The 21,699-nt window shown below is 39.0% G+C and overlaps 1 protein-coding gene across 4 annotated transcripts in view; it reads left to right on the top strand.

Annotated features, from left to right (window-relative positions):
- col11a1a (collagen, type XI, alpha 1a) overlaps positions 1-21,699 on the top strand; it is a 290,480-nt gene that overhangs the window by 14,803 nt on the left and 253,978 nt on the right. For all 4 annotated transcript variants that reach the window (XM_051933206.1, XM_051933207.1, XM_028811103.2 and 1 more), the window contains exon 3: positions 7,581-7,794. In XM_051933206.1, coding sequence (XP_051789166.1) covers positions 7,581-7,794 — 214 coding nt within the window. The remainder of the gene's footprint in view (positions 1-7,580; positions 7,795-21,699) is intronic.

Below are 21,699 nucleotides of genomic sequence, written 5' to 3' on the forward strand. Positions count from 1 at the left end.
TCAGATAAAGCCCTACTTTTAATGTCATTTCTCCACAGCAAACATTTGAAATGTGTATGAATGTGCTATGATTGCCTCATAAGATTCTCTAAAAGTAATAGGAAGAAATCCCAAAAACACCCAATCTGAAAGTCCTAACAGGCCAATCACAAAACATGCTAATTAAAAAATACATATTAATTATTAACTATTAATAGAACAGTTTCTTAATTCCCAACATACCAAAACAAAATCTAGAAAAATAGTCCACATATAAAAAATCAAAGAAAAATAAGCAAAATACATAAAAATTAAAACTAAATTAGGAATAAATCCCAGAGCTGACCAGATAAATAAATTAAAACTTCAACTGAATTAAAAAAAACTGAAGCTGTACCTTCTTAAATCACAGTTTGGAATTCCAAGAATCTGATCAAAAACTGTAAATCTTAATTCCAGAATCACAATACTTTAAACCATAAAATGTAAATGATTTCCAAAACCTTCAAATAACCAGTTCAAAAATCTCTTCATAAACCATAGCCCAACAATCCAAAAACTAACGATAATAATAGTAGAACTCTGTAAGAAGGAGGCCTCAATGCAAAGCATTGCAACATAATGTCTCAGTCAATAAGTCAAGCTCACACTTACATTAGGCTTCAGGTGACTGCGCCACCATTAGTAACAGCACCTAAGGAAAAGGTCATAATGGGAGGTCTCATCCCCTTCAGCTTTAGTCTTTAAGGGCAAAGACAAAACAATTACCAAATAAACTAAACTTAAGAATAAAATAAAAAGGAGATGACCAAAAAAGGAAGAAAAGGTGGAACTATTATAGAGTACTCAGCCCAAATCTGTTCAGAACAGCATAAATGGTTTTGTTTAAAATAAAGCACAAGAACTAAATATACATGCACGTAAAATTGATTTCTGAGGATCTCCGCAAACTCAGAAAATGATGTGTCTAATGCACTGCGATTTATTTATTAATTATGGAATTTCCAAAGATGCATTCCATAGCTTCCAACACAACATCATATTGATGACAACTCAACATGGTAAAAGAAACAGCACAGATATTTTTTATTAATAAGTAAAAACAATAATAATTGGAGCTGAACAGGTGCTAAGCAAACATTAAAGTAAACAGAATCATAACATACACAGATTATTTTTTTCCTTTTTGAGGAGCCCTTTTTTATTTAGTGTCAGGCATGCACTGTTCTTGTGCTGTTTACAGATAATTTACAGTAAATAAAATGTGAAGATTGTACTATTTCAGCTATTCTTTAAATTGACAGTTTTATTCAGTGAATAAGAACACAGTAGCAACAAAACTTCAGAAACATTGAGGGCTATCATTTCAAGCATTGTGGAAGTTATAGCTTCCTAAGTCACTATGTAATTGTGACAACCTACATTAAGGGGTTCAGGATCAGCTTCTGCATATATATATATATATATATATATATATATATAAATATTGTGGTGAGCGGCAGGGGGCGGTACCCAGTGGTACCCACGCCTCCTCTGAACCACGAGGGGGCAGCTGTTCTGGTTGGTATGGGGACCATGGGAACAGAGCATGGAAGCTCAACCTTATAGGGGCCCATGGTCATCGCCAGGGGGCACCCAGATGCCTGAAGACCCCTGGGTGTCAGCACTTCCGCCACACCTGGAGGTGCTGGCTGAAGGAATACCAGGGACACCCGGAGTGCTTCCGGGTGCTCAGTTGGCAGTTCCACCATGCCAGGAAGTGCCGGCGGAAGTTCATCGGGAGGCACCTGGAGCACATCCGGGTGAACATAAAAGGGGCCACCTCCCTCCATTCGATAGTTGGAGTCAGGTGGTAGTGGACGTAGCTCGGAGGAGAGGAGTGGAGGCGGTCAGGAACAGAAGCATTACTGTAGAGGCCAGGACTAAGGGTGGTTTGGTGCAGGGGCACTGGGTTGTGTGCGATACACTTGTAAATAAAAGAAATGTCAAATAAACGTGTGTTTGGGTTTGAACCATCGGTGTCTGCCTGTCTGTGTCTGGGCTGGTTCCCACAATATATATAATATATATATATTCATAGAATTCGTAGTCTGAATCACAATCTGATTGTATGGGTGGTTACCTACCAGGTAACGCTTCAGACTATGAATGCTATGAATGTAATTACCCCGATCTCCAGGCTGTCAAATAAACGAACCACACGCCGTGGCGCAACGTAAAGAGGCTTCACTGCTGATGTCCGAGGTTCGATCCCCATGTACTCTTTACATTATTTGACAGTAAACTATGCAATATAGTTTACTGTATACATATATATAATACTTAATAATAATATATAATTACTTATATATTGTAAGTTTATAAGTGTAGTTGCATGCATCAGTGAACAATAGAATGCGCCCCAGTATTAACTCAGATTGCTAAGTAGCTTGTTTTCAAGAAATGGCTGGAAAATGTGCAGTTGTGGCTATGTATTATGGATGCAGAATGGCATGTAGTACACTTTAGCAGAAAACAGTTTAATTTTCAACAGTATGTTAGTTCCTACAGAAGAAACTGCTTACAACTGAGGTGAACTTTTACAATGAAAGCATTACCAAAAACTTGCTTTTGTTTTGCATCTTTTTATTGTTTTACATCAGCATCCTGTCAGATTCTTTCCAATGGAATATAGTATGTAAGCTTGTAGTGTGCACTCTATCTGTACACATTGCAAGTAGAATTTTTTTAAACATTGAAAACAAAGGCCTTTTATATGATTTTTTTTCTTTGCTTTATATTACAGAAATTCTATTTATTATGATCTTCTTTGAAAAATCTAGAATTTAAATGATACCAGATTCTACTTGAATTAATGGCTTTTGTATGTGTGTTTTGATTTCTTACCAAATGCTCTTCCCTGCCAAGAAAAAAAAAATCAACACCGTTAAATTCCATATGATGTAATTAACATACATTTGGTTGTTAAAACTGTTGGCTGAACATGCTGTATATATGTTGGAAGCTTTTTTATACTTTCCAAATACTTGAAAATAAAACAAAGTAAAATGTCACATACGGCATCTTGAAAACAGCATTTACCTTTCCAATAACTTGTCCAAATTTTTGCCCTGTTAATGAATATTTTCTCTCCATTGTACAGTTATCACAGTGAATGCCAGATTTGCCTTTTATTTCAAAACAACCCAAATATATATTTTTAGACTTTTTTAAAATTTGGTGTTTAAAGCTCCTAACTGTAATTTTATAAGTAAATTGTAAGGTATATATACAGTACATATTAAGTTAAGGCCAGCTGGCAATGAAAGAGAGGAAAACAAAACTTCTGTCTGTACAGATTCCAGAAAAAATAAACATTTGCGGTCCACAGTCATTAGGAAAGCACAAATAAAAGTCCATTTGAACTAGGTCAGTTGGCCGCCTGGCATCACCCTGGGCATTCTATAGTGTAATGAGTTGTAGGCAGTGCCGGTGCTATTGGTGTAACGTGACTCAACCTCTGTTACTGGAGATTCTCATGTCTCCTATTCACTTGTCCACTCTGTGGTCCCATTCTCAGGTCAGAGGTGATGATATGTCAAAGTGAAAATGGAAATACATGCAACTGCATGACATCAAGAACAGAAATATTCAGTCACAGTTAATTATAGTGCTTGCCATGACTATTTAGATAGCATTTCAAACAGTGTCATTTGGAGTTCTATCAAGAAAGTTCTATGCCAAAATAATGTGATACAGATTTCTTAAGAACTGTTTTACTGGTATGCTAAAAAGTTCTGGAAAATTTGGTCAAACACAAAATGTATAAGTAAAAGGAAACTGGAAATGTGTTGGTATATTTCTGTGTTAAAGGAATCGTCTTTTTGTGTGGAGATATATGTTACCTATGTGTAATACTTGAGCCTACTCCTTTAATAATAGCACCCAGAATGCTTTAGCGTTGTGCTTATTTGATACCAACAGAAGTGAGTGAGCAATCACATCAGGAAAAAAAACGGTACTTTTCTGTTCAAGAGAGATGATTACATGCTACGAAATGCTCAATGAATTCATGCTTTTTGTTCCTGTTGCCACTCTCTAGAAGGAATGTTATGGTTATGATATTTAGTTTTTTAATTTTTATCTCAGGGAGGCATGATAGCACAGTGGTTAGCACAGCCCTCACAGATCAGATTGCATTTTTGGCCACAATAATCATGTCCAACATAGTTGACAGACTTTCTCTTAGCCGTCTGAGACACTTGAAAGCCCACTGTACCGTTATAGTCCACTCAAAACTAGTTCTCCTTTTCCTTCCCTAATGGACTTTAATGCATTTCGCTGAGTTTGTCAAAATGCCTGGACATTTCCACAGGTTTCACTGCACTCAAGGTTAAACAGATTTAGTAGGTTCGTGCATCACTATTCATAACTTTTAAGTTGTCTGGTCACAAAGGGTACTCTTTAGCCATCCACTGATAATGTTAAGGAGGCCAAAATTAAATCTAAACAATTGGTTTATTTAACAAAGTCAAGTGATTCTTTCTAACTGTCATCCAGATTTACTCTGATATAGGATCTGTCCAGAATGGGGGATTTAAAGCCCTTTCCAGGGTCCAGTATCTACATTGCCTTGGGAACTTCTGGGACTATTTTTCCCAAATCCCTGGGCCACAGCTCCCAATTAAAGGGCCAAATAAACACCAAGTTTGCTTACTTGATTTAATTGTATAAGGCATAAGACTTCCCTGCTGCCATCTACTGGATTGGAGGAGTCCAGCTTCACTAACCTGCCTTTGTCACCACTGTTAAGTTGGGTCTTGAAACTCGAAAAATCGATCATAAAATCAGACCCCGACTTATACACCCGTTCAAAAATGCGACACTTAATTTTTATTTATTTTTTTAAAATCTCCTTGCCTCCTCCAATCTTGCATCAGTTTCTCAGATGCATCAAATTTTGTTGCAGCAGCACAGTTACCAATTTCTTTCTTTAAAACCAGCTTCATATTTTCTTCTGATCAAACGCACCATCGTAGATAAGGGATGCTCTTACGATAAAGGTGTATGAGGGTGTGAGATACAAAAAACGCAAATCAGTGCAAATGTTGCTTCAGAATAGTTTGGGTATTACTGTGTGGTCACGTAGGCACAATTGACAGAGAGAGAGAGAGGTTAGGAGCACACGCTGATACAGCGCATTGCCGCACCCACAATGAAAAAAAAGGCAGTGTGCTCTGTGGTTACTCTCTCAGGTGGGCGTTAGCATATCATAATCCCTTATACCAATAGGGTGAGTTTTCCACAATCGACTTATAAGACCAACATTACAAAATACCAGAAATTATACTGTAAAATCAAGTCCCCACTTATCCGCCAGAGAACTTATTCGCAAGTATATACGGTAAATGGTTTTCTTGAGAGCATTGCTAAGCCTGGCCAATTTGTTGTGACTCTGGGTAAATCTGCTGTGGCATTAATTTTATAATAATGATGAAACATTCTGAGAGTCCACTACTTTTATTGATTTATTTTTGTTCAAGTACTGCATATCATTATTTCTACCTATGGCTGGCAAGTCGCTCAGCACTTCATTATATATAGGCTAGTGGTCAGTTTGTGAAATACCTCATGGTAATTGGGGGAGTTCCACAGGCTGAACACTGACATCTTACTGTGGTACTCAGAATACATAGCATATTAGGTGTAGAGAATGTTATCAGTTAGAATATGTACACCTAAATCATATGAATTGCATTATACATAGATGCATAGTCTGCAAACAAAAATCATGACAGCATCATGTCGAAAAGCCTCATGCTTGAACACTGTCTGTCAAGAAACACTACATCTCTGCATCAAACATTGCACTCCTGCTGACTGATGGTAACTGAATTCCTCTTGGTAGCACAACCACAAGTTCATCCCAATAATGGGAATGTTCATTGAATAGCAGTATACAGCAACACTGCATTTTAAGAGCGTAGCAAGACTAAGGACATCAGTCTCCCATTTGTACAGGTGACAGGAAACACCTCCAAAACAGATACAAACTGGGAACAAGATGAGACTGATTTATGGTATTCCCAAGCTGAGCACCATTATTATCACAGTATCAGAATCTCCTCAGAAAGTCTCATCCCTCTTTCTTGAACCCTCGTGGTTTAAGTCTTTGCTGTGGACTGCTGTCACTCAGACATCTAGCCCCACCCAGCCTGCCCCTAGACACTCATCTGGCCCTGCCCACACTTTGAACCAGTCACACACTGCCACCCTTCAGTCCTGCCTGTAAAGAGCTTTCTGTTTTCTGTCAGCATTTTCTTCAGTAATTTATAATGTCATACAACACAGTGTAACAGTTTCTCACTACTTTGGTTAGTCTAATGATACTCAGAACTTTTATTTCGTTTTGCAAAACGGGGGGTCATTTCGGTCTGGAAACACCCACAGCCTCTGTCCAAGTGTCTGTCAGTAGTTAACTATGGAATACGTTTTAAAATTATGGGAAATACCATCCCAAGCTAAAAATGGCCCAACAGTTCTATTATAGTTTAACTAGAGTTATTGATACTAGGACCAATTATATCCAACTCCTGCGCTCTACTATACATAATTGCCTGTGGTTTCATCCAGATCCTCCTGCATAATTAATTATACCAACCTTCATTAACAGTGCCAGGATTTTTAGAATTTGTGTTATTCACAGGAAATAATTAATTATATAAGAAAATAGATAAGACATTTAGCAAATGAGAGATGACCATTCATTCTATTAATCTCATTTGTTTTGCTAATAGCTATGCTAATTCTATCCCAATTCTAATATCTCATCCAGATACAGTACTTCTTAAAGGCTGTTAAGGTTTCTGCTTCAACTACATTACTCGGTAGTTTGTTTCAGATTCCCACAACTTTTTGCACAAGGCTTCAGTCCTAAATGCAGTTCCCTTTAATTTCTACTGGTGTCCCTGAGTACGTTATTCACCGTCAAGTTAAAATAATTCTGAATAGTAAATATCTAGTAACATCTTCAAGTAACTGTATTCACAAATTCTTAGCATTATGTTAAAAAAGAAGGTTGTCTTAATGGCTAATTTGCTTGAAAATATATCATAACAAAGCTAGTTCCACCTTTCTGTGGTTTCTGAGCACCTTATAGGTAGAAATATGGGAACATTTTCACTTCTGTATACTTGTGAAACATACAAGGGCAGTCTTAACAATGAAATAGTGCTATATTAAGCACATTTTGGTCACCAGGCATGTTTGTAGCCTGCTAATGTACAGTACAGTAAAGTGTCATCAGATACTGGCTTGTATTTCCAGTTGCTTTAAATGTTTCAATACTGTCTTGAAGTATACAGTACAGCATCTGCTCATTCTGTTCATGTACTCATTCATTTTTAAAACCTAAATACAATTTGAGTTAATTGGAAAGCACATCTCATTAGATGGTTCATTTTTACCTTTGCCATCACTTTTATTGGTTGAGTCTAGATTTATGTAAACACAAAATATATATGCAACTGCTCATTTTTTGTTAAAGGCATTATATACATAAAATGTATTGTTATTTTTTTTTTTTTTACCTTATATTTTTAAATTTCTCTTGCTTCCTTTAGGTGGTGTCTTCCCAGAAGATTTTTCTATTCTTACCACAATAAAACCAAAGGCAGGACTGCAGTCTTTCTTGTTGTCAATATACAATGAACAGGGAATCCAACAGTTAGGAGTGGAGGTTGGAAGATCCCCAGTGTTTCTGTATGAAGACCATCAAGGCAAACCTTCTCCTGAGGAATATCCCCAGTTTAGGACTCTTAACATTGCAGATGGAAAGTAAGTGAAATCAGTATGGGGGGTCTCCACAAAGAAGAATCAAAATTTTTCTGACCTGAAACAATATTAATCATTCTTTTTTGGTTATGTAATAATATATTGCTTTTAAAAATGATATTTAAATAGGAATAGTGTGAAATGGGGCGGCACGGTGGCGCAGTGGGTAGCGCTGCTGCCTCGCAGTTGGGTGATCTGGGGACCTGGGTTCGCTTCCCAGGTCCTCCCTGCGTGCAGTTTGCATGTTCTCCCCGTGTCTGCGTGGGTTTCCTCCGGGCGCTCCGGTTTCCTTCCACAGTCCAAAGACATGCAGGTTAGGTGGATTGGCGATTCTAAATTGGCCCTAGTGTGTGCTTGGTGTGTGGGTGTGCTTGTGTGTGTCCTGCGGTGGGTTGGCACCCTGCCCAGGATTGGTTCCTGCCTTGTGCCCTGTGTTGGCTGGGATTGGCTCCGGCAGACCCCCGTGACCCTGTGTTCGGATTCAGTGGGTTGGAAAATGGATGGATAGTGTGAAACGTAACAAGGTAAACAGTGGGTACCGTATCTTTGTATCATCTTCTTCAGGTGACTGCTTATTGTCACGATAAGCCTGGCTCTCCTAAAATCAAGATGCAAGATTCACTGCTGGCTAGGCTTCATTTTCATTCAAAATGTACAGACCTCACACAACACTCATTTAAACTCAAAAGAAAGTTTTGAAAGGAGGAGGGGAAACCATACAAACCCTTATCCAAATGTGAAAAAAAGCAAGGGTTCCTTATATTTTAACAGATTTTTTCCAAACCCTGGAGAAAAACAAAAGCAGAGCAAAAAAGGTACCAAAGGAATCAAAGCCAAAGTCAAAATCCATGGGCATAATGTCAAAAGCCAAAATCCATTATCCAAAAACCTGAAAATCCACAAGTAGTTGCAATGATCCTACATCAACAAGAGTTAGTCCAACTTTCACCTAAGTTTGAAATACTGAATACTATCCAAGACAGTAAAGTAAAAAAACACTAGTAAAAAGTCAAATGCCAAAATAGTCTTTCAAGAACTTGTACCCCTTTGCAGAGAGTTTTTGTTTTTATTATCTGTAATCTTGGATGCTTTTGGGGTTGCAACAGCATCCATTTAAGGCATTATACCACTATAGTTACATGCAGCATACTTCTGGCTACCAAACATAGTAATGTTGTAGTAATGGTAACAAAATGGCAATATCTATTATCAAAACCAAAATTGCATCCTGTAAGACGTGATAATATTTTAGATATTAAACTATTGAACATGGAACAGGTTTATTAATGCCTAATGATTTTCCACATCAACAAACCTATAACTAGATCTCAATATGATGATAATGCTGGAGATAAGTAAAAAATTAAACAAAAAACATGATCACAACACTTATAAAGTGATGCCTGAAACAACTTGACAGTTCTAAAATTGTCCATTTATATTTACAAATGAAATGTGGCCTCAGTAGAGTGACGAGTGAACTTGATTAAGAACTGTATGTGTAAAGCATGTGGGGGTATCAGCAACATATATGCCATCCTAAAGTTTCAGGTGAAACAATAAGTGAAGCATCTTTCTAGAAACATTCTAAGTACAAGAGTTAATGCATGCATACAAGGTGATATCAATGCATTTACCTATTCAAAGTACCTGTCATTGGCTGGATATAAATAAATGAGGGAAAATTTCTTTGGAAATTCACATGGCTAAACATCATCCACAATGAGACAAATGGGCGTACTCTTAGACAAAACTGGAATCCTGCAAGACAGTGAAATTGTTATTCAGATTAATTAAGAATAAAACACTATGGGTACCTTTGGTCAATGAGATTCTGCTTTGGGTGGATGATATCCTCATCTGTGTTCTAGTGCACTCCTGTGGGGACAGCAATTAAGAAAAGCTGGAGACTATTAATTAAAACTTAAACACTACAGTTACCTGTGGTCAATCAAACTCTGCTTCAGCTAGATGATATCCTCACCTCAGTTTCAGTGCACTCTTGTTGCCTGATGGAAACTGTAGTCCTTGTTTCAGTGCTAAATGTTTGAGTTCACCCTCTAGCATTAAAACCTCTCTTCACAATATGACATATAGGCTATATATTGTAAGATGGACCAACAGCAAGGCACATACAAAGGTTTGGGAAAATTTGTTCAGATGTTTTTGCATGATTAGTGAACAAAAAAACAAACAAACACATCTAAATGGCTGACAGTTTTATTTATATGGATTATATAAATGTTTGATTTGTGGGTACTTTTTTGTGTACCACTCGATATATATATATATATATATATATATATATATATATATATATATATATATATATATATATATATAAATTTATATATATATATATACAGCGTATAGTGAGAGCTAGCCCGAATACCATCAGACTGACACCAGTATTTCTATAAAACACCCGTTTATTTACAGTTTTGCACACACACGATGCCCCACACCAATCACCCTTACTCGGGCCTTTCAATGTCTGTGGGCCACATTTCTTCCCTCCGTCACTGGAGCTTTGTCATCTTCCAGCTCCCGACTTTTGCTCCCTGACTGTAGGAAGTCGGCCCCCCTTTATAGTCACCCGGACGTGCTCCAGGTGCTCGCTGACGTTCTTCCAGTGGCACTTCCTGGTGTGGCAGAAGTTCCGCATGAGCACTCCGGGTGTTGCTGGAAGGTCCTTCCTCCACCTTTCCAGGTGTGGCGGAAGTGTCAATCTCCCAGGCTTTATGAGGCTTGGAGCGCCCCCTGGCAGTAGCCACGGGCCCCCACAGGTTTGAGCCTCTCTGCTACTTCCCCGTGGTCCCCTTGCTATCCAGGGTGGTTGCCCCCTCGTGGCTCGGGGGACGTCCTTCAAGGCGTCCCAGCTGGGTCTGCCCTCCAGCCGCCTGCCATATATATACAGTATATAGTATAGTTAAAAACTCGACAAAAGCCATAACAAGGTTTGGGGCAGCCACCCGTATATTGTTTCCTGGCTGCAAAGCTAAATAAATTGATGTACTGAAGTGTACAGATCAGAGTCCCGAACAGAACTGAGGGGATAGAGGAAAGATGGCAACTTTTAAAGGCCAATATAGGAAGTGACTCTCAAAAGAGGTCAGAATCAGAAGGGTCTTCATCCATAGGCTTGGGCCCAGAAGTAACATCAGAGGGGCCAGAGCCGGAAGGGTCTTCATTCATAGTCTTGGACCTGGAAGTGACGTCAAAGGGGTCTGCAGAAAGGCAAGAAAAAGTCAGTGCACTCTGCTACCTCCCGGTCTGGTTCGGATTTACTCTCATTCAAGCCCTCCCATGCACATGTGTATATATAATAAACTGAAAGCTTAGAAGTAGATCTTAAAAGGCTGGGGCCCCAGCCTGGTGAACACATTTATTTTGAGATTTTCAACAAAGAAGGGCACAACACACCAACAACTAACGGCTGGCAATATAATAGATTGCATATAGCCTTAGTTTTGAATAAACTTGATTTGTACAGGGAGGTGCCAGGAGTGCGGCACTTTTATTCTTCCAGGCTGGCAGAGCCTAAGGCATAATAGAATGACTCCAGTCTTCTTCCTGCTTGAATCAATGTTTGACTCCTAACACATTTCCCTTGTGCAACTTTTTATCAGCCCCCACCCTCCCTTCTCTCTATCTGTCTCTCTTTCGCTCAATAGAAAGAGGTTTATAGAAGAAGAAGAGGTTTATAGAATAAAACACACTTGGAATTAATTTCCAAGCAGTGCAGTTGACCATACAACTTTGGACACCTTCAAATCTCAGCTTGACAATGCTTTGATTAAAAGATAGCTGCATTAGGCTGAATGGCCTGTTCAAAATGTTTTTGTTCTGCTCTTATGTCACTAGACAATATATTCACCTTAGGGATTAAAGTTTCCTTCCATATTAAAAACATAGGACTTTATTATCCCAGAGGGAAATTTGTTTACAGTAGGAAAGTACAAAACATAAGGCATTGTTACACATATACAAGAAAATAAACAAAGACACAACAACAGGAAACTAGTGTTATCAGAAGTACACACGCTCACGATTGGCAAAATGGCATCTCAAAGTACATTCAGTATGATTGTGTGGGATATGTGTATATTTGAATGTTTTTGCAAAGGAATTAACACTTCATCCAGGGAACTATTCTAGACCAAAGATAGGATAGGCTTTGCTTTCCTGCATCTTAGTGGAATCAAGTGGAATATGATAAGTGATTGATAAATGTACTTTACTATTATTTATGATGATATGGGCTTTGGTTTACAATATGAGCAGCAACCTATTTTTTTACAATACACTTCCATTTATCTATTTATAGATCCATTTATGCAGTGAGGGTCAAAGAAGACATGCAGGTTAGGTGAATAGGCATTGCTACATTAGCCCTCGTGTGTGTGTTATGGGATGCTTGCTAGGGTAGACTCCAGCTGCTCTACAAACCTGTTCAGGATTAATTAGTTAATTAGGAATTAATTAATTAATTAGGAAAGTGGATGAATGGATGAGAGAGCCAGTAGCAGGTATAGAGCACTACAACATCTCAAGATGCACGCAAACAAATGAGATCAATTTATTTTATCCAGTCTTTGGACACTTCTAGGATACCAAGAACCCACAGAACTTGCAAATTGCACAGAATGAACACCTTAGTATGCCATTAGGCAGTGAGGTGACAGATCTATGAGCTAACAATTCTAAAGTTACCCAGAAACCAATTTTGTCTATCTAGATAATCATGTATAATATTGTCTGGTACATTGGAGCTGTAGACAGCACGGCAATGCAGTGGTTGGCACTGCTTCTGCCTCACAGATCTTGTGTACGTGATTTACATTCAGTGCTTGGTCGTTGTCTGTGTGAAGTTTGCAGATTGTCCCTGTGTCTGGGGTGGTAATCCTTTATAGATTTTCCTTGCACATTTCTTGGTTGTACAGGTTTGATTTATTTGTAATGGTACACTTACAGTACCAAGTGTATCTTCGAATGACCCTGTAATGGATCAGTGACCTGCCCAGGGAAGTATTCACCTTCCACTCAGTGATGCCAGGATTTCTCTGACCGTCCCTCACTATTCTGAACTGGATTAAGCAGGTTTGAAAATGTAAGATTATATTACATTAAACAGCACAGTCCATGTAGTCTGCCCGTTAAATCATTAGGCAACATAAAATGTTTCACAATTGCACAATCAAACAACAAAAGACATATTGCAAGAGAGGACAGAGCCAACTATACTTCCTTAGAAGGCTGGCGTCCTTCAACATCTGCAATAAGATGCTGCAGGTGTTCTATCAGACGCCCTCTTCTACACGGTGGTGTGCTGGGGAGGCAGCATAAAAAAGAGGGACGCCTCACGCCTGGACAAACTGGTGAGGAAGGCAGGCTCTATTGTAGGCATGGAGCTGGAAAGTTTGACATCTGTGGCAGAGCGACGGGCGCTGAGCAGGCTCCTGTCAATCATGGAGAATCCACTGCATCCACTAAACAGTATCATCTCCAGACAGAGGAGCAGCTTCAGCGACAGAATGCTGTCACTTTCCTGCTCCACTGACAGACCTGAGGAGATCGTTCCTCCCCCCACACTATGCGACTCTTCAATTCCACCCGGTAAACGTTAACATTATACAAAGTTACTGTCTGTTATACCTGCATTTTTATTACTCTTTAATTTAATATTGTTTTTTTTATCAGTATGCTGCTGCTGGAGTATGTGAATGTCCCCTTGGGATTAATAAAGTATCTATCTATCTATCTATCTATCTATCTATCTATCTATCTATCTATCTATCTATCTATCTATCTATCTATCTATCTATCTATCTATCTATCTATCTATCTATCTATCTATCTATCTATCTATATTTTATATTGTAAAATTTCTCCATAGTGAAACCATATCCAGGGGCACATTGCAAGTTCAAAAATATGGTACAGCTTTTTACCCTTATGTATTTACAGTTAGAGCTTAGGCAGGTTAGTTCACTTGCTCAAAATCATAATGTAAGTGAGAGACAAAGACTGAAGCGGCACATTTTGGTTAAAACTAATTAGTTGGTTAATAGGCAATTCTCTGTTTAAAGCTGACAACGCTTTCCAATATGTTACAATTGCTCTGCAATTGACAGACCCCCATCCAAATAAATCTGGTGCTGCCAGGAAACTTCCAACCCAGAATCGGAGACATAGCAGTTATTATTGTACTGCTTCAAAAATGGAAGCAATGTCCTTCTTCATTCCCAGCAATGGTGTTCATAAGCTGAAAAGCAGAGGGAAGAAGAAATGAAATACAAGCTGATCAAAACATATTCTCAGTTTTAGATGGAGTTTCGTTTTAAAGAAGGTGAGGCAATGAGCTACAGATTAGGGTTAAAAGCTTATGGTCAAAAGGTCATTGAGTTAATCTGAAAGGGTTAGTGCTCCTTTATGCTACAGTGCCATGAAGAAATGTGTGTTATTTTTTATCTGGCATGGACATTAACATAATATAAAGCTTTGTGTTCATTTTCCTTTTCTATGCATGTCTTTTTTGGCCTTTTTATCCATGTCACAATCCACTGCCTTGCCTATAGGAAACATCCATCCATCCATCCATTATCCAACCCGCTATATCCTAACTACAGGGTCACAGGGGTCAGCTGGAGCCAATCCCAGCCAACACAGGGCGCAAGGCAGGAAACAAACCCCGGGCAGGGTGCCAGCCCACCGCAGGGCACACACACACCCACACACCAAGCACACACTAGGGACAATTTAGGATCACCGATGCACCTAACCTGCAAGTCTTTGGACTGTGGGACAGTCTCCTAACTGCGAGGCAGCAGCACTACCGCTGCACCACCGTGCCGCCCATGGGAAACATTATCGGCAAAAAGTAGTGAAAAAAGGCTTCTTTTTACCTTCTTTTAAAATGACACACTTGAAAGAGTAAAGAACATCAAGGCATGTTCAGACACGATGCTTTATTTCATGACTTCTTTTTTTTTTTGAAACTTCAGAAAACTGAAACAAGAAATTGCCTCTGGTCTTTGAACTTTTTAAAAGGTTTGCTGGCCTCTGTGATTATGCCTGCCTTTTGTGTTCTGTCACACATATAAAGCAATAAAGGATCAATAAAGACCAGGGTGTGTAAAGTCATTTTAGTCCCAGGGTCTTGAGAATCAGTTTTGCAAAATAAACTAAAACTCCCACCTGTTCAATAAAACAAACAAGATTTCCATACATAGAATTCTCTCCAAAGTTAGAAGCTAATTATTCTTATTTAGGAGCTGTAAAAGTCTGAGCTTCATGAATAACAACTTATGTTTCATTATATATACTGATTGATGGACACATGTGATCATCACTATACTGAGTGCCGTAAACAATTTTATCTTTTTATCAGTTTTTCAACATCAAAATCTTTCTCACTGTTCTTTCCCTTGTAGAAGCCTGAAATCATCCCCTAAGCCATACCACCTGCACATCAGAGCAGGTCATCCATGTGAGGTTTAGTATTGTTGGACCTGACCAGTGCTCGGAGGGGAGGTCATTTAGGAAAAGCTTGGGTTGCTGTTGGAAGAGGTGTTGGTCAGGCCATCAGGGGCACTTACCCTGTGTTCTGTGTGCGATCCCAATGCCCCAGGGCAGTGATAGGGAAACTGTGTTCTTAGAATTGACATTATCCTTCAATGAGACATAAAACCAAGGTCCTAACTCGCTGTGGTCATAAAAGATTTCTGAGCACCCTTTGAATAAACTATGGTGTACTCCATTGGCCTGGCTAAATTCCCCACCACAGCCTGGTTGTTCCGGCCCTCTAATCATCCCTTGTTTGTTAATAATAATAATAATAATTCTTTGCATTTATATAGCGCTTTTCTCACTACTCAAAGCGCTTAGCAATTGCAGGTTAAGGGCCTTGCTCAAGGGCCCAACAGAGCAGAGTCCCTTTTGGCATTTATGGGATTCAAACTGGCAACCTTCAGATTGCCAGTGCAGATCCCTAGCCTCAGAGCCACCACTCTGCCTGGCACACCTCTCCAACTGGCACAACAATGGCTGCTGTCACATAATTAATTAATTAATTATTACAACTATGTGCACCTGTCTGACAATCTTATATATAAACATCTACGTGTGGAAGTGTGTGTGTCTGTCCGGCCCGGAAGTGAGAGGTAGCGTCGGGGTAAGGGCTCCACCTCTGAGGATACACAAGTGAGGTCAGCACATCAGCAAAGCAAAACCTCAGAAGAAAGAGTCACTCGCTTAGCCACTAATACATAAGTGCATCGGCAAAATGTTATCCCTTTTACTTTTCCTCCTGCCGCTAATGCACAAGCGAGGCAAGCACGCCGGCAAAAGGAAACCTCAGAAGAAAGACAAAGTCACTTAGCCGCTAATGGACAAACGATGCAAGCATGTCAGCAAAACAAAACCTTCAAGGAGAGGGATGCCCTGAGTAGTTCCTCTCAATTACCTGACATCTCTGCATTTCAATTTTTTTCTGATAATTTCAATAGTTTCTCGGACCCTGGGCTTTTTACATCGTGGGCTTACAAAGCTAGTATATATATAATAATGTCTGCACTTCCCAAATGACAATCTATTCTAATTTATGCCATGGATATTTGTTATAGTTGTGCTGAAAAAAAACCCTCTTATTTAGCTTATATCTTATTTGGGCCAAACTGAATCACACAGTTGAAGAAGAAACCTTAAAACTTTGAAATGTGATATGATACTGGGACAATGTTGTGGCAGCTTGGCTACTAGTTATATTGATGGACTGAGTGGTCTTTGTTTGTCAGACTTCTTAAATACTTAAGTTCTTAAGTTACCATGAAAGCTATCTGCAGTATGTTGCATTAATACATATATATTTATCATTTAGCATTTATCTATCTGCCTGTCTTGAACATTGCATGCATGACTTTTATCAGTTTGTAGCAGGATCATATAGCTAGTGTGAAGGAAGGACTGAAAGCTCAAAGGACCTTCTAATGTTACCAATGATACAAAATATCTATTATTTTGTGGAAGTTGTATGTGATTTTTTGCAAATTTAAAAATATGAAGTGTGGTACTTTCATATTTATCTAGTCTCAGTCACACAAAACTATTCATATCTATCTATCTATCTATCTATCTATCTATCTATCTATCTATCTATCTATCTATCTATCTATCTATCTGTCTGTCTGTCTGTCTGTCTGTCTGTCTGTCTGTCTGTCTGTCTGTCTGTCTGTCTGTCTATCTATCTATCTATCTATCTATCTATCTATCAATATAATGCTAGTTGACCTTGTATCAGTAAGGGTCCTTCACCTTTTCTTGCGGAAGTGCATGTTAAAATTTTAAATGGAAAGAAAGTGAATATAAGTCAGAAAGATCACAGTAGTAAAAACCATCTTTAAATTGTATGTACAAAGGTGTGCATTATGCTCTTTGGCCTTGATTTCTAACTTCAGTTCCTCCTTCAGTTGATTCTACAACCCCTTCAGGGTAAGAATGAATACACGTGCAAGCGTGTACGCAGACACATGGCCGATTTAGTACCATCAATCACCACAGTAGCTCGACAGTCGCCTGTCAGACAAAAATGGAGAAAATTTGCATTAACACTGTGAGAACATGTAAACTCTATTATAACAACACACTGTACTAGATCTCTCAAAGCAGGCAAAAATATTAAAGAGAAAACAAAAATTTTAATGTAGAACCTCAACAAAAATAGCTTGGTCTTAATGTTGGCCCTCAGAGGTGTTTAAAATTCTTTTTTGAAACAGTCACCTAAATAAAACAATTTTAGCTGATAATCTGGTTAATGTGATGCCTGTCAATTTAAAATGATAGGCTCTACACAAGATTAAATGGGTACAACAGAGATGTATTGATCTTTTTTCAATTGGATTTTTAAATTAGGTAATTAGTTTAGACTACGTGTACACCTATCCATTTTTCTGATACTATGAGGTCTATCCTGGTACAATCAAATTCAAGCCAGGGTTACAGGATACTTATATCCACACAAGAATTATTTTTAATATAACATCCTTATGTTATGACAGGAAGGTGGAATATCTAGAGAGAAACCACTTGGAAACACAGAGAATGTGCAAACTCCATAAGGACTGTGAACAGGCTGTGTATTCAACTCAGGCAGTAGTATCCATGGGGCTGTTTTTTAATCCAACTCTTTCCCATTCCTACAGGTATATCTGACTGCTCCCACCCATCAGATCTGACATATTTGACAGCTAAAGTGTATATCAATGAAGTATTGTGCAAGCTGCACAATGCCTTTAACAGCTATGGACAAAATCAAACATTCTTGTGATACACAGGTTTGATACATTTCACTGTTGCTTCTTGCTTCAACCTCTCAGAGGGCACATGTAGCATCTGTTTCTCAGACACAGTTTAATTTGAAAAGTGTTAAATAAATGTGTAAGCTCAGAAGTACTTCATTTGTATCCGATAGACCAGCTCAATTCCATTTGAATCTAAAAACACTGAAAACTTGGTCCAAATGGAATATTGGAGCACCTCAGTTCCTGTTGAGGTGTGCCCATGATGCTTATTTAGACTGATAATAGATAGATAGATGGAACAATTGAGGAAAATATAGGAGAGTGAGGTAAGAGAGAATTCAAAGTATCAAAATACTAAATTCCAAAGAATATGCCCTATGGGGTTTAGGCTTTGTCCTTCCTATCAGTTAGAACAGCTTCCCCTTTTCCCTTCCTCCAAATACCACTGTAATGCACCCCCTATGTCCTCCTGCTCTCCTTTAGAGTATTTTCGCTTACTACACCTGTGCCAATGATTATTTGCCCCAACACACCTCCTGATTTCACACTCCGTTTGACACAAGAATAAAGCAGGCTTGGAAATCTCAGTGCACTTTTCACTTCTCATCATTCCTAGATCTATTTCAACAATTTTATCGTTGGATGTAAAAAACCTCATGAACACCAGGACCATTGGCATGAACCCTGATATGCGTGACCAGCAAGAATGCCTTATAAAGAAGAGCAAACACTACTAGTTTATTTCAATATTTACTTCACAGACAAAGGTTTAGATTAATTAGAACTCATAACCTTTGGAGGAGTGAAATTCACTTAATCATCCAAACTTTTTTATTTGGCCAAATACAGAAATTGTTGTCAGGAGTACTAGATTATATACATATAATTCTTAAAGAAAGCCATATCTAATTATTTCCTTACAAGGGGGCTCCGCCCCCTGCTCGCTTCGCTCACCTACCCCCAGCGTTGGGTATCCTGAAATACATTAGTCGAGCTCGTTCGTTTTGGAGCCATGCCCACTTTGCCCGCGGCATTTCAGACGCGCGTTGTAGGCGCCTGCATTCATTGATTTTATCCAGGTGGGCTTGTTTTTGTATCTTGAGCTGTATTGTGTTTGAATTTGGTGTAAAGCGTTCAGCGGTTTGTACAATCCCAAGCAGCACATTATTCCTAACTTCACTCCACAGTAGTGCCACTCACAATATGGCGGTGACGCATGCGCCTTCACTCCGCAGTAGTGCCACTCACAATATGGCGGTGACGCCTGCGCCTTCCGTACTATCTTTGTGGACCTGTGGGGCCTCCGTAGCCTCTCACGTTTGACTCTGGGGTGCAGCGCAGAATCCTCTTTTGTGTGTGGCTGTGTCGTTAGTTGGTAGCTATGGACGCGTTGTTGCTTCATTTCTCATTCACGTTAGTTGAGCTCTTTCATTCTTGGGCCGTGACTCCTTTGTTCGTGGTGGATAAGACTTCGCTTGCGGTTTATGAGACGCGCGCCTGCGCAGTACGTCTCATGGTCCCATCGCCGTGTACCTGCATCCATATCTGGTTTATTCTCGGTTAGTAATATGGATGTTTAGAGGTAAAGTTCCAACAAGACTTTACCGGAACACCCATAAATAGCATCAGACATACAGAAGCAGGAATTTGCCCATAGACACAAAGCACTATGCAACACAGTGATGACATCAACACGATGACACCAAAAATGCAAGCATTAAACAAAAATAAGTTTCAAGAACTGAACAAAATTAAAAAATACCCCAAAATCTTAAGAAACCGTCACTATGACAATATGCAGCTCAGCTACCAGCACCTACATATTCTTCTAGATTGTCTGTCCTTATGTCATCAAAGCAGGTTCTTCTCTCCAGGGCTTATCAGTTACCCTGTTGTATCCATAAGGGATCTTCCTGACATCCTCCTAGTTCTATTGGATCTTTCAGTTCTCCTGGTGTTCTTTGAGGATTATCTTACATGGCACCCTTCCCCTGTCATTGCCTGTTTACCCACATTGGATTCTACAAATGTTCTGCAACTGCTAGTGTGAATTTTTCATCATAAATCATTCAGCCTTTTTATTATTGTCTTTACCAAACTTAAGGAGATTTCTACCGCCAACCAACCTCTAACAAGCTGAACAGATTTCCAATCATTTATATTTTGGAACTATTTTTTTTTCCATTGCAGTGTTACTGTGATCTGGAGCCTATCTCCATAGCATTGGATGCATAACAAGATCTACCATCCCATTGCTGGGCACACTCACACACACAAGCCCTCTGTTAGAGTAGGGCAGTTAGCCTTTTTGTTTTGAGAGGTAGGACTTGAAGAAACTCCAGATGGACACAGGAAGGAACAAGTAAACTCCAAAAAGAGTGTGACTGGGCCAAAAATCTAATCCAGTCCCTTCAAGCTATTAGGCTACAGACCTAAACACTGTGCCAGCACGCTCTCCTCCTTTAGAGAGGCAGAGGTTTAGGCTCCAAAATCACAAACTGTGCTCAATTTTGTTAATCTCATCTACATCTTTGCACCTGGTCTGCAGTTTTGCAGTTGTTCTGTCAAAGCAGGAGGGTCCCTGGACTAAAGTACCCATGACACGCGTTGACAGCATTGCTGAAGAAGGAGTGGCCCCAAACTTGACATGGTAAAATGTCAGACAGTGCTCTTTTGTTTTGATGCCTTTCTACAGTGAAATTGTAGTAACGTTAAAGTTATCAGAGCATATGCTCTTCTCCAGCCAGGACACCAAAATGTCTGTAAAAGAAATAAATGTCTTTAACATGTTGTAACAAGATGAATGAGGAATGGGAAAGACTGCGTTTTTCATACTCTCCTACTGGCGTTTAATACTTCAATAAATAAAAAGCAAAATCAATGGCTATCAAATGTAGGTGCGAGAACATCTGCTATTTAATGACTCACTGCTTTGACTTTCACATTTTTTCCAGAGAAGTGTAAGTTAATATCTTCTTCAAAAAATAGTGTTTACTACTGTAAGTATGAAGTGCAAGAAAGTATTATGTAGGAAAACTATCAGGGATAAATGTGGTGCTCAAAAAAAAAAATAAGTTACAGCAAGGTGAAAAGAGTAACACAGTGGCACAGTAGTTAGTGCTGCTGACCAGCTCTTACTTGTGCATTTCTTGTTTGTGTGGATTGTGAACATAAGTAGTTGTGATTGTGTGGGCTTCCATTTCTCAATAGTATGCTTTTAAGCTATCTCCTAATGTCCATTTTGCATTCTTTGTGTGTGTGTGTGCCATGCATTAAACTGGCATCCATTTTAAAGATGTTTTACCTCCTGCTATGAGATGAACTGGCATCTCAACCATAGCTGGATGCTGCATTTGTCCACCAATACCCAATTCAGTTCTGGCTCCCCACTAGCTTGCAATAGAACAAGTGGATCTGGAAAATGGACGAACAGAAATGCGTCTTCTCAGTTTAGTTTAGTGTAAGCTAATTCTCATTGCCTGTTTACCCGCAAACTGCAACTGCTAGTGTGAATTTTTCACTCTTCTATCTAATATTCTATATTAGATTTAATATTGTAACCTTGTAAAAGTTTAAGTGGGGCAACCACTTTTTATAATCTTTATGTCTT

Source organism: Erpetoichthys calabaricus, chromosome 10, assembly GCF_900747795.2.
Source record: "Erpetoichthys calabaricus chromosome 10, fErpCal1.3, whole genome shotgun sequence".
Classification (NCBI taxonomy): Eukaryota; Metazoa; Chordata; class Cladistia; order Polypteriformes; family Polypteridae; genus Erpetoichthys; species Erpetoichthys calabaricus.